The 12,633-nt window shown below is 31.4% G+C and overlaps 3 protein-coding genes across 4 annotated transcripts; 1 reads left to right on the top strand and 2 right to left on the bottom strand.

The window, feature by feature from the left end:
• Positions 1–126: 126 nt before the first annotated feature.
• On the bottom strand, positions 127–2,838 carry LOC140675139 (transcription factor E2F5). The gene is made up of 7 exons (XM_072909245.1): positions 2,608–2,838; positions 2,164–2,273; positions 1,768–2,038; positions 1,456–1,679; positions 1,068–1,180; positions 917–964; positions 127–850 (listed from the first exon to the last, which is right to left on the bottom strand). The coding sequence occupies exons 1-7, from the start codon at positions 2,713–2,715 to the stop codon at positions 744–746; spliced, it is 981 nt and encodes a 326-aa protein (XP_072765346.1). The 5' UTR covers positions 2,716–2,838; the 3' UTR covers positions 127–743.
• Positions 2,839–3,455: 617 nt separating this feature from the next.
• Positions 3,456–9,464, bottom strand: Taf2 (TATA-box binding protein associated factor 2). Of its 2 annotated transcripts, none has more exons than XM_072909244.1 (18): positions 9,262–9,464; positions 8,673–8,891; positions 8,390–8,606; positions 8,063–8,301; positions 7,766–7,987; positions 7,442–7,655; positions 7,111–7,362; positions 6,824–7,032; positions 6,463–6,702; positions 6,123–6,339; positions 5,890–6,030; positions 5,581–5,771; positions 5,091–5,302; positions 4,792–5,011; positions 4,553–4,706; positions 4,302–4,466; positions 4,049–4,231; positions 3,456–3,894 (listed from the first exon to the last, which is right to left on the bottom strand). In XM_072909244.1, exons 1-18 carry the CDS (start codon positions 9,303–9,305, stop codon positions 3,652–3,654), a joined length of 3,582 nt encoding a protein of 1,193 aa, XP_072765345.1. In that variant the 5' UTR covers positions 9,306–9,464; the 3' UTR covers positions 3,456–3,651. The 2 variants fall into 2 exon arrangements, with proteins under 2 accessions (XP_072765345.1, XP_072765344.1); XM_072909243.1 differs by having other exon boundaries at positions 3,459–3,894; positions 6,090–6,339.
• A 1,087-nt stretch (positions 9,465–10,551) lies between these two features.
• Positions 10,552–12,524, top strand: LOC140675002 (uncharacterized). The gene is made up of 3 exons (XM_072908985.1): positions 10,552–10,803; positions 11,008–11,181; positions 11,412–12,524. The coding sequence occupies exons 1-3, from the start codon at positions 10,778–10,780 to the stop codon at positions 11,785–11,787; spliced, it is 576 nt and encodes a 191-aa protein (XP_072765086.1). The 5' UTR covers positions 10,552–10,777; the 3' UTR covers positions 11,788–12,524.
• The last annotated feature ends 109 nt before the right edge of the window (positions 12,525–12,633 follow it).

Raw genomic sequence — 12,633 nt, 5'->3', positions numbered from 1 at the left:
CATTTATCACCAATATATATAAAGGTGTGTGTGTGTGTATGTGTGTGTATATATATATATATATATATATATATATATATATATGTATAACTTAAATATTTTATATATATATATATATATATATATATATGTATATATAAAATATTTAAAAATGCAGAATATTTGCACACAATTATACATAATGTACATATTTATTCCTATATGCATAGTATTCATGGAATACCTCAAGGAGATATGTGCATATAAATTTTTACTACAATGTAACATTCAAGAAAAACTTACTTTATGATAATATTATACAAATAATCATATATGTTCTCTCTAATTACATGGATGTATAATGATTGTATAGAGATTTCCAAATTATGTATTTTTGGACAGCAATATTCATAAAGTAAGCTTGTGTGATAATCCAACTTAAAATTACAAAGATGACGCTAGATCTTGGTAAGTGTATATAAAAAGACGTCTTTAAAACTTTACATTACTCTTAACACTGTACAAAACAAACAGTGGCCAAAAACAGATTGTACTAAGATATCTTTACAATATGTTGCATTAGCTTCTGATATTTTTTAATAATAAAAAAATACTGTATACTCTCAATGATTACGCAATCTATTAATTTCCTTAAAACTATATGCACAAATTTTTCTTGACAATTTTATCAAGTTTCCCATTAATTTCGTATGCTGTTGGCACAGTCCATTTTGTAAATGAAAACTACACTAATCCAATTTATTTTACGTCGTAATATCAAATAAATCACAAACGCCTTCATTCTCACTAAGATTGAAGTGATAATCTTTGTCTCCTGGAGGTGGACTTAATCTCACCAATGGTCCGCAAACTGCAAATAAAATTTACATTACAGATAGTGTTTAAGATATTACAAGAAATATAAAATTTGACTTACAATCAGAATAGAATTGGTCGAGTAACTCCAAATCTGTTTGAAAGATATCTGTAAACAGATATTTAATATCTTAAAAAATTTACATTTACATAAAAAAAAACATATTTACGAGTGATAAATTTTAAAATTTAAATCACACGACATAATTTACCTGCAGTGCTTACATCGCGGAGGACTATCTTGGCTTCTATTAATTCCTGATCTTCTTCTTCCTCATCGTCAGTCAATACTGGACTCTGTGGTTTGATACTGCTTTTTGGTGGTCTGTTAAAAACAAATAAATTTTATTCAATGTGTTTATATGCAATAGTCTTGAGTATTTACTAAAATATAATATATAAATGTACATTTTGTATCAAATGAATAGCTCAAGCTTTATAACTATTCACCCCCATTACAAAATCAATTGACACACGTACCGATTATACTATTTGCTCTGTGCAGATCAAGAATATTGTTTTGCTATTCCTGGTACGATCAGAGCATAAAAGATATAAAGATATATTTGTAAATATAATACCAAATTTCAATATATATACCTGCCAACTTTCCTCTTTGGTTTAACAGTGACTTCTTCCTCTTTCTTTTCATCCTCCTCATTTCCACGTTTTATGCCTTTTGATACTTCTTTTAACCTCATTTCCAACACTTTATTATCATAAGTTTTAGCTAATTCAGGTTGAACCATGTACACTTTAATCTCTCCCGAATTACTCTTCAAGTACATGTTATAACTTATCACTCCATCATCTTGCACGACAGTCTATGTATAAAATGGAGAGACATATGAAAAACATTTTAATATAATATATACGCTAATGTTAAATATTTTTCAGATGTTTAAAAAATACCTTCAAAACATTTGGTACTGATAATTCTGTGTCCGGTGGAGCTTGGATTCCTAGTACAAATTGATCCAGAAAGTTTTCTTTGACATCCTCATAAGTAATATATGCATATTTCCTATTTATCATATCATTTTCTATATTTTTTATACTCTGCTGAATCCACCGAGTATGAGTGTCTAGAAGATGTTCGTGATCCTCCAGCTTCCTGATCTCCTCCTTCAGATCTGTCAGCTTCTCGCCAACCTCTTGCGTATTGCAGCCGGGTCCTGCACCCCTTTAAATCAGTTTAATTAGTTTGTAAAATGGCAATAAGATAAAGAATAGAAGAGTTTATAAAAAAAAAAAAAAAAAAAAAAAAAAAAATAAATAAATAATAATGTTGAGGGGGGAAAAACTTACTTCCATTGAATGCTGTTCTTGCTCTTCTTTTCTATGAGACCGATACCCTCGAGGACGTTTGTAATGTCGTAAATGCGTCGTTTCTGCCGCACTTCCAGAAGATCTGCAGCCTGCAACGTCGACGACACCTTATCGATAAGAATCCAAGTATGTTGTACGGATTAGGTTAGGGCGTGATTGCGTGTCGCGACGTTAAAATACCGTAATAACGCTATAGCTTACGGTGCCGATTCTCGGCGCCGAATGTCACGAGGGCGGACGAAATGTCCGCGCGATCGAGGATCGATCGGGCGAGCGAACGCGGAGCCGAACGAGCTCCTTTCAAAATTCCCGCAACCCAGAACCCAGATATGGCGTGTAGTAACGTGTATTCGCCCGCGATAACTTAACCTAATGTTATTCAGGTTAACTCTTTCTCGGTGTGCGACAGGTTGGATAACTCACGACTTTCAAATCTAGCACCCCGTCCTTGGCTTTTTGCAGCAGGGTGACGAAGCGGGTGGTCAGCAATCCGAGGGACTTCTCGAAGCGGCTCTGCTGATTATCTGCCATTATCTCGCTCGTTGTCAAAATTTTCAAAAACTCGCTAGTCCCTTCGAAATTGCCGCAACACCACGGACGCCATCCCACTCGACGTACAACGGCTATTCAAATATGAGCGCGTCTCTGCTGTCGATAACGACTTTCCGTCCCGAGACGTGAACAATGGGAACAAATATAATAAATAAATAAACCTTACATGGAATAATAATATAATACATAATAATAATTAATAAATAATAAGTAATAAATAATATCTAATAAATAATAAATAGCTAAACGTGAGGGAGATAAAATCATGCGTAAAAATTTCGAAATTTATTTACCCTTATCAATACACTTGTTCAAAAGATGTTTATAAGAGATACACAGGATAATATAATATATGTTTTAACATCCTATGGATTTCTTAAAAACATCTTTTAAACATACGTGCGCTGTTAGGGTACAAGTACACGCTTATTTTAAATTAATTCTAAAGATAAATTTTGTTCCACGAGTTGTATATACGTATATAAAAAAACTCATACAATAAAATTATATTAACATTTAATATCTAAAGAATTAATATTAATATCTAGAGAAAAAAAAGCTGAAAAATTATTCTATGTAATATATATTTTTCTATTATCGTATCTGTAACGTGTAGAATCAATTTTTTATACGTATAATTTCTAAAATATTTCTACACTAATAATGTGTGTATGTATTGTATTTATTATTATATATTAACACAATGATATTTATAAATTTTATATATATATATGTATATAAATTAAGAATCTCTCTCTAATTGTATATCTTTACAATCTATCTTTACATACATTTGTGTTTACATTCTATTTATATACACTTTATTTGTGATTGCAATATTTTAAATGTATAAAAAAATATAAACACTGTAATAGTATTTATAAAACCTAAAATATATACCAATAACAATTAATCTTAAGGAAAAAGAAATTCGTTGGTGACAGTCGGCTCTGGACTTTGACTGGAACTGGCGGAACTAAGGGTTTCATCTTTTATTTTTAAAGCGGATGAATCCTTATCCTTGTCCTTTTTATTATCCTTTTCTTTATCTTTACCCTTATCCTTTTCTTTCTTCTCTTTCTCCTTATTATGCTTATGATCATGTTTATGTTTATGCTTATGTTTGTGCTTTTTCTTATCCTTTTTCTTCTTTTTACTCTGTAATAAACAAATAATAATAATTATAATAATATAATAAAATATAATAAATAATAATTATAATAAAATAATAATAATTACAAATTTAAACTATTTTTTTCATAACTTTATTAAGAATATACATATTTTTTATTATCTGAAAAGCTTTACATACCTTATTGACGGAGTCACTTTTCGGCTTATGCTCTTCCGAATCTTTTTTAAACATCCCTGGCTCGAAACCTACTGGACCAGGAGTTCCCATGATACCAGGCAATGATGCAGAATTATCGCTATAGTACTCGGACTTTACTTTTCCTTCACTGGGTATCGGAATTCCCCGTTCATCCTGCTGTAACTAGAAGAAATAAATTTGATTTACACTGACAATGACAAAAGAGAAAGAAGAAAAAAATTATTTCTTATACATTGTTTGCCATCTTCTGCCGTTTTATTTCTGTTCCATGCTCTAGTGAATTTGGCTGACCAGTAAGATCTTTATTTGGAGATGCTTTCCTCTTGGTTGGAACAGGCAAATTCTCAACTTCATCGATTGATTCGTGTCTTACATGTTGCACTGGTACAGGTTTCACCTAAAAAGCAAAGAATATATAATAAAGAAAATTTTAATTACATAAATAATTATATAAAATGCAGAAATATTGAACAAATATCTTACTTCGCGTTCAGGACTTGGTGGGCCGGCTTTCCTAGGTTTTGTAATCGCCGCGAGTTCAGGAATAGGAAGACAAAATGGAACTTTTGTGCCGTACAGAGTATAATACAAATCCACTAAATCGCAACGTAATTTTGCGTCGTGTGATAACATACCGCTACATGACAAAATTGTATTAATTAATTAATTGATTGGTACATGAAAAAGAAAGTTATTTATATAAGATTGAAGTATTGCCATACTTGATCAAGTTCCATATACGGTCAACTAAATCTGGCTTGTCTAATCGATGTTTGTGAGCTCTTTCGAATGGTGCATTTTCTACCATTAAGCGTACAAGTCTGTGACGTACACCGGGATGCGGATCCATTTCCGCCATGTCTAACAAAAATTCCAAGTCCTCCCACTTACCGTCTACGCGAGTAAAATCGACCAAAGCTTCTAACGCCGCGAGTCGAACATCTAGAAAATATTAATTAATTATCAAGAATTTTGATAATTAAAAAGATATCAATATAATTATTGAAGGCTGAAATATTACCTATAAATTGTCCGTATGCTGCGTATGCTCTAAAAATATGAGGATTGCTTGGAAGATGACCAAACTTTTGTAGAATACGTATGACTTTTAGACAAGCTACACTGACAGTATATTTGTAGCAGGGTAATAATTTTTCCAAGTTTAAGTTTCTCGTGACTTCTTCTAGAATGGCTTTTGTGTCAATTGATAACGACTCCGCTGTAATAGCCGTTCTGTAATGACAAAATGAAAAAATATATCTAATGAAACGATAATTAGCTTTGTAAGAAGTTATTGCTTAAATTGACAAATCCTGGGTTTGATTCTGAATAGTCATGTACTTCCTAGATTAAGAAATCTGGCACGATTTATTTGCAACAAAGCGCAATAAACTTTATCTAAATAAAACGTGCATAGATAAACCGCCTCCAAAATTATATGTACATATATACATTTTTATCAGATAATTAAATCTACAATGCATATGAATAAAAATTCAATTGGCATATACCCCTGTTGCACACTGATAACTGGTGTAACAGTCGCGCCTAAAGCCTCTATCAGCGCAGCTCTGTAGTAATTATCGGAATATCTATTTTTGCTGTTGTCATTATACTTGAAGAGATCCATTAAAAAAGCTAGAACTTCCGGTGGACAAATACCATGGGCGTTACGTAATCCTGCCATTGCGACCGGTATAGTCTGTGCACAAAAATTCAAAATTCAGAAGAAAACTTTATAATTAAGATATACATATATATGATATATAATTTTATACAAGTGTATGGATTATATGTTAATTTGCGGAATATGTATTAACCTTTTGTAGAAAGTAATGTTGAAAATTCGAAAAGTTGTTCTGCTTAATAATTCGCCGACAGGATGCAGATCCAAATAATTTTCTAAATATAGCTAACATTGCCGGTGGACCTGCCCATGTTGCTACCATAGCATTGGCTACCTGAAAAAAAAAAATATGTAAAATTGAATTAAACAAGTAAATATTTAATAATAACTGACCTTTGTCAAACAATGAGCAGCGCGAAGTCTAACTTTATAGTAACAGTGTTCGTTTTCGATTGTATCGGTCAATGCTAATCGTGTGGCAGGTGTTGAATGATGCTGTAAAGCTACAATCGCTTCTAATTGTGCAGTAACGTCTCTCTCGTGTCTCAATTGATATTGCCACTGATAATCGGGTTGTTCAATTTGCACAGCGCGCATGATTGTCATTTCAGGATCAAGTCTGATCCATAATACTGGGGAGTCACTGTAAATAAGCAATGAATCTTTTTAAAAAGATATTTGCAAAAAGATAATGTGCTCTAAAAGTGCCTCTTATATTACGTATAATCTTCAGAATTATTGCGTAAAATCTTTAATAAAATCTTACTCCATAGCAGATAGATCCATATCAACCTCTTCACCAGTACACAATGGAATCTTCTTTTTCTTATTTCTACGACTTTTACTGTGACATGTTATATCCGCTCTGGCCATTGTACCTTCAATTTGTAAAGTATGCTTAAAAGTACCATCGAGTTCTTGAATATTAACTACTAACGGACCCACATATTTTCTGATTCCTCTTTGATGAGCAGTATCTTGTCTAATTTCTAATTCCACTGTATTTCTATATTACACATCAAATCATATTTTAATACACGCACACACAGATTACTTCTAAGTGATCTATTAAATGAAATAATAGCATGTACAATTAAGTTAAATAGAAAAGTTTAAAATATAAAAACCTTTTTCTATTAAACTGACAACTTAAAGTGAATTTTGCATGTCCTCCTGTTCTGACCCATTGATCTATGAATACCGACATATCTTTTCCTGTCACTGTAAAAATTGCTTTAGCAAATACATTTGTACTAATTAACATGTGTGACCATAGGCCAGATTCAATCTTTTGCTGTGCAGCATTAGCTGCCAGAGACAATTGTTTATTAAATACCTACAAAGAATTTTATATAATTAACAGTTCAATCTATTATTAAGCATTTGAAGAGCAAACAAAAAAAAAAAAATTTACTTGAAGTAATAATTCTTGTCCAATCCTATGTTCCAACATTCTCATAATTAGATGCGCCTTCTTGCGAAGAACTTCGATGTATCTAGGAGACATTGTATGTAAATTTTTAATTGGAAAATAAAATCCGGGATCGGGAGCTCGAGGAATAGGTGCTGGAGTATTAGCTGCAATGGGCAATGGCGCTGGTGCTTGAGACGGATCCAGTATTATTCCACCAAATTGTTCTTCATATTTTACAACTTCTTGCAACTCCTATAAAGTTTAACAAAACAAGCATAACAAGTGCGTAAAGGAATAAAATATATCGATATTTTTACTTGTAAATACTTACAGATTGAATCCATTCTCTGTATTCATTGTTTCCAAAGCATTTTTTGGCATAGAGTCCTGTTAGATAGGTAGAGATACCCTTAGGTAGCCAAGTATCTGACCAATTGTGCATAGATATAAAACATCCGAAAAATTGTTCTGCAATTGCTTGTGCCATTGCTTTCTTAGTAATATATACCTGATCTATAATTGCAGGAGAATGTAACAAATTTGTGCTGCAAGAAAACAAATAATTATAAGAAAGTATAGTAATAAATCTAAATCAACATTATGCAAAAACTTTATATATATATATATAGAAAAGGGAGAGAAATTAATATTTTACTTTAGAATGCTCATAGTAGCATAAGCATTAATGTCTTCATCTATCTCGTCAACAAAGACCTGTTTGTAACATGAATATGGATATCGATTTGACAAGGTTTCTTCATAAAATTCGAATGCTTCGTGCATGTATTTCGCGGACACCTTTAAAGATGGTAAAAGTTGAGGTAAACAGAAATGAGTCACTTCATGCATGTAAGGATCCACAAAGATCTCAAAGGGTCTGTAGAGACAAAAAATTTACATTATTATATTGTAAATTACACGTGTATTTTTTAAATAGATTCTATTTATTTACCCAACTGCCAGCGCAATGTTTGGAGCACATGCAGGAGTATTTAAAACATAGTGAAACGTTTTTCTACGCATGTCAGGTGTATAAACGACCTCGACCAGATCTCCACAGGAAATGGCAGTCATTGAGTCATCGACAGTAAATTCCAATTTCCAAGTACATGGTTCAGCAAAGCTGTCTACACATGGGAACCATAATCTTGACGAATTTTCATAGCTGTACGTATACATATGTGCGCCTCTCTAAAAAAGAATTATTATTAATGTGAAAAAAATATGTTGCGATTAATCTAATATAACTTTGTCGCAGAGGGAAGCTAATAAAGTTTACCTCAGCTAAGGTTCCTTCACAATTTGGCACCACAAAATGTACACCTCCCTGTGGTTGCTCCAAGGAAAATTCAATGCTAATTCTTAATCCCCGACCTTCTGCAACTAAGTGTGCTGCATCTGGTGGTATTTGAACTACTAGTTCCCCAGTATTGTTATCAGGATCAACTTTTTGAGCCGCTGCTAGATGCATGTTTGAGAAAAATTCCAGAGAACGCCTACAAAAATTTTATAGATTATTAATCTGTAATATTATTAAGCTATGGACAAAAGAAATCACTTACTGTTTATTGTCCCCTTGGCAAATATCCAGAAATGGATCAAAATATTGAAAAGGAGCCTCGTAAGTATCATTTAAACATACTCTATATATTCTACATTGTTTAGCATTAAGTTTTATCAGCCTTAATGTGTCTCGTAATGGAATAATTGTCAACTCAACAAATCCAATTATGCTTTTCCTTTGAAAACTTATTCCTGTCAAACTTACTATTTGATGAGCTGTAAAGTATGAATTAAAAATTATTTCAACAGAAATAGCACACAGATAAAGTCATATTAATGCATAAATATAATTTGTGGTATAACTTTTCTAAGAATGTGATTTTTTTATTCATTCTTTTGTATCTTCTGTTAAATTCTCACAATATATGACACATGAATACAGTGATTATTGTGTCCGGGGGAGAATACAGATTTCAGTGAATGTTGTCTTGGGAATTGCATATTTACATTTCTTCGGAATGCAAATATGACACTGGTGAAAAATGTCCCGAAGAAATTCAAATATAACGAAAAAAAGCATTTATTGAGAATTTTAAACATTTTGAGCATTTTTCACCAGTGTCATTTCAATGTGAAAAAGATACTTATAATTTATAGGGACGGTTGGAATCACCCGTTTTTTCTTTCTTCATATTTTCAGTTATAATTTTTATAGTAAACAAATTAGAGCAAAGCAACAAATGCAGTAGAAAAAAAACAGAACTATTCCAAGCATTTAAAATCACTCAACATTATCTACAAGCTTACATCAACTCTATGCACATGCACATAGTACTAAAAGAAATCATAACATAACATAGTATATATATATATATATATATATATATATATATATATATATATATATATATATATATATATATGCAATATAGAGAGGTTTCCAGCAAAAAAACATCGATAGATTTTTAAGCCTCGTCTACAATGGCCGTAGAACGTAAGGTCGCAAGCAAATTGACCAATGACAGTCAAGCATTTTCGAAAAGGCTTGACTGTCATTGGTCAATTTGCTTGCAACCTTACGTTCTACGGCTATTGTAGACGAGGCTTAATATAGTATACGTAACGTGTACTATATATTTCGAGTAAAATTTCTCTCGCGAAGAGGACGTTTTGGAAAGTATGTATATATGTAATCTAGATATGTATGGCCTTGTTTACACCGACATACTTTGATACGCGTACTAAATATTACTGGCCAATCATAGCCATTCCATTCTTTAGAAGACTAGCCATGATTGGCTAGTATAGTACTTAGTACGGGTATCAAGTGCTCGGTGTAAACTAAGCTTATATATTTTCAAAAAAAGATTCGCTGCTTTTTTTATATATGTCATAGTGTTGAAAATGAAACCGAGAAATTAACCAATCTCACGCACGCACGCACGCACGCACACAGAGTTAAATTTAGAGAAAAATAAACGAATTTGATTAATTTCGTACGACTTACGACTAAAGGCCAGTCTACAATGGCAGTAAGCGATACAGAGTAAGGAGTTAGAAGTAACAACTGACGAATTAAAAGCCGGGAGTAATAAAATGGGCAAATCCCATTTCATACTCCTTACTTCTTACTCTTTACTCTGTACCGCTTACTGCCATTATAGACCGGCCTTAAAGGGCTGTCTACAATAGGTGTTGGAAGTCATAAGCCGTAAAAAAAAAGAAAAATTAACTAATGATATTCGACATTCTTCTCTAAAGTCAACTGTGATTGGTTAACTCTTTCGACATTCAACGGTAATATTGAGTGTTGCGATGTTTATCAAGATACTTTAGTTGCAAGTTGCTAAATCGCAACGCAACAGCCAATCAGAAAGCTATACATGCACGACATTCTTTCTCTGATCGGTTTGTCGCAGCAAGATTTCAGTTGTGGTCGTTGGAAATAGGAATTGAACCAACTCGAGTGACAGCAATTACGAACTACGACTACGACCTACGACTGCTTTGCGACCGGATAAAAAATGTTGAAGATGGTGTACCTATACATTTTCTATAAGATAAATTTGAAATTGGTTTGATAAATAATTAAAAAGACGTTCCAACGAGAAGTTTGACATTCTTTGAAGAGAACATTTTGCAAGATCTTTATAATACTTCAAAAATGGACGAGGAGCAAACAAATAATACGTACGTTTAAAAGAAAAATATGTGAAAAGAAAGTATAATGCGTAAATTTTATAAATTTCTGTTTCTTTTCCTCGCTTCATAAATTTTTTATTTAAGAACAAATATTACAACCGGTTTTCCTTTATACATCACAATATTATTTTTTGAGAGAACTAAAAATTATTAAAAAAAAAATTGTAAGAGCACGTGTCCTATCTTTTTTAGAACCTCCGTGGATTGTTCAGATAATACAACTTTACCTCTGACAGTTGATTTAGCAAAGCTTAGCATAGACAGTAACTCTTTGCCTGTGGAATCTACTACAAGAGTTCTTAGAAAAAGGGTTGTTAGGTGCTTGCCCAACTCTACTGCTTCTACAGATAGTATCCTTAATAGAAGGTAATAGTTTAACACCAAATTGTGAAATATGTTCATATACTTTCTCCGTTTAGTGACATGAATTGACACAAAAGTTATTCTATCTTTGTTCACTATCTACTTTGTTTTATCTTTGTTACTGGATGTTGAAAAAAGACAGAATGATGCTTATGTCATGTCCATTTAGTGTCACCAAATGGAAAGTGCCGATATTCTTTCATATCTAATATAATCTACAATTTGTTTACAAGATGTAGTCTCAAACCAAAAAAAAGGAGAGTTTCAGAGATGGACATAGAAGAGGAAAAAAGCATAAATGACTATTATTTAGATAAAAAGATAAATAAGAAAATTAACCTTGAAACAATATATGAAGAGACTGACAATGCAAGCGATGATATTGATAGTGAGACACGTATGAGTACAAGGAGGTTTAAAAGAATGTTAATGTTCTCTTCTTCACTTTCTAAGATAAAGAAGAGACGCGCGAAAATAAAGAAAATTTTTGAATCTAAGCAGAATAAATGGTATACTAGAAAAAATAATATAACCAAATTGGATATTTTGCAAGATCTTTCTAATACTTCAAAAATGAACGAGGAGCAAATAAATAATACGTACGTTTAAAAGAAAAATAAAGTTCCTCTTGTGTTTAAATGCTAATAATCCAATTTCTCCAGTTCCTGCAGATAATATGCTATTTCAGGATTTTATCTCCTGTATAAATCTATAAAAGTGATTGCATAAATGGAAAGAGATATCAATATTATTACAATAATATTTAATTTAGACGGAAATTTCTGCTATCTATTTATATTAAAAGTATTATATAATATGAATTTTTTAAATCAATATATGCGAATTATAGATGTGCTGGTATACAAATCACAAGGACCATAATACTATGTGATAATCATATTTGTATTTGCACATATTTGAGATTTTTCTTACTTATTATTAATATATATAAAATGAATATATTCATAAGGATTGTAAGGCTTGATAACATACCTTGTATTTCTTTAAACAGAATGTTCGTACCACACATTGCATTTATAGCTAAAACTCAACATTTATACATATTTAAATGATAATTAAAATAAAATATTTTTTATAAACACATTGAATACTTGTGTAAAAAAACACATTGTTCTTAACAATAAAATAGACAGACTGATAAATTGAAAATTTAAGTAAAAAAAAAAACTTTTTTTTTAATAAAATATGTATAACTAATAAAGGAAAAACATTGTTCTTAACACAATAAAGTAGACTGATAAATTAAAAGTTTAAGTAAAAAATCATTTTTTTAAATAAAAACTTTGTTTTTATGAATGTTGTATATGTATATTCTGTTGTCAGAATAGTAGATAAAATACACTGATATTATCTTACACATATAATAAAGTTCTTATGTAAGTTGTATCTATTTTAAAAATGCATGCTCTAGAGAGTATCATATAATTTATATTT

Source organism: Anoplolepis gracilipes, chromosome 17 (assembly GCF_047496725.1).
Source record: "Anoplolepis gracilipes chromosome 17, ASM4749672v1, whole genome shotgun sequence".
In the NCBI taxonomy this organism is placed as follows: domain Eukaryota; kingdom Metazoa; phylum Arthropoda; class Insecta; order Hymenoptera; family Formicidae; genus Anoplolepis; species Anoplolepis gracilipes.
This window is presented reverse-complemented; position numbering and strand designations above follow the sequence as displayed.

What these genes read in the sequence shown, in the direction of transcription:
- LOC140675139 (XM_072909245.1), bottom strand. Translation starts at nt 2,715, where the DNA reads ATGGCAGATAATCAGCAGAGCCGCTTCGAGAAGTCCCTCGGATTGCTG. An exon ending in AAGAACAGCATTCAATGGAA is followed by an intron (nt 2,039 to 2,163) that starts GTAAGTTTTTCC and finishes ACTGATTTAAAG; the next exon opens with GGGTGCAGGACCCGGCTGCA. An exon ending in CCAAAGAGGAAAGTTGGCAG is followed by an intron (nt 1,181 to 1,455) that starts GTATATATATTG and finishes TGTTTTTAACAG; the next exon opens with ACCACCAAAAAGCAGTATCA.
- Taf2 (XM_072909243.1), bottom strand. Translation starts at nt 9,305, where the DNA reads ATGAAGAAAGAAAAAACGGGTGATTCCAACCGTCCCTATAAATT. An exon ending in CTGCTCATTGTTTGACAAAG is followed by an intron (nt 6,031 to 6,089) that starts GTCAGTTATTAT and finishes TTTTTTTTTCAG; the next exon opens with GTAGCCAATGCTATGGTAGC. An exon ending in CGTATATGGAACTTGATCAA is followed by an intron (nt 4,707 to 4,791) that starts GTATGGCAATAC and finishes TTTGTCATGTAG; the next exon opens with CGGTATGTTATCACACGACG.
- LOC140675002 (XM_072908985.1), top strand. Translation starts at nt 10,778, where the DNA reads ATGGACGAGGAGCAAACAAATAATAC. An exon ending in GAGGAGCAAACAAATAATAC is followed by an intron (nt 10,804 to 11,007) that starts GTACGTTTAAAA and finishes TATCTTTTTTAG; the next exon opens with AACCTCCGTGGATTGTTCAG. An exon ending in GATAGTATCCTTAATAGAAG is followed by an intron (nt 11,182 to 11,411) that starts GTAATAGTTTAA and finishes TTTGTTTACAAG; the next exon opens with ATGTAGTCTCAAACCAAAAA.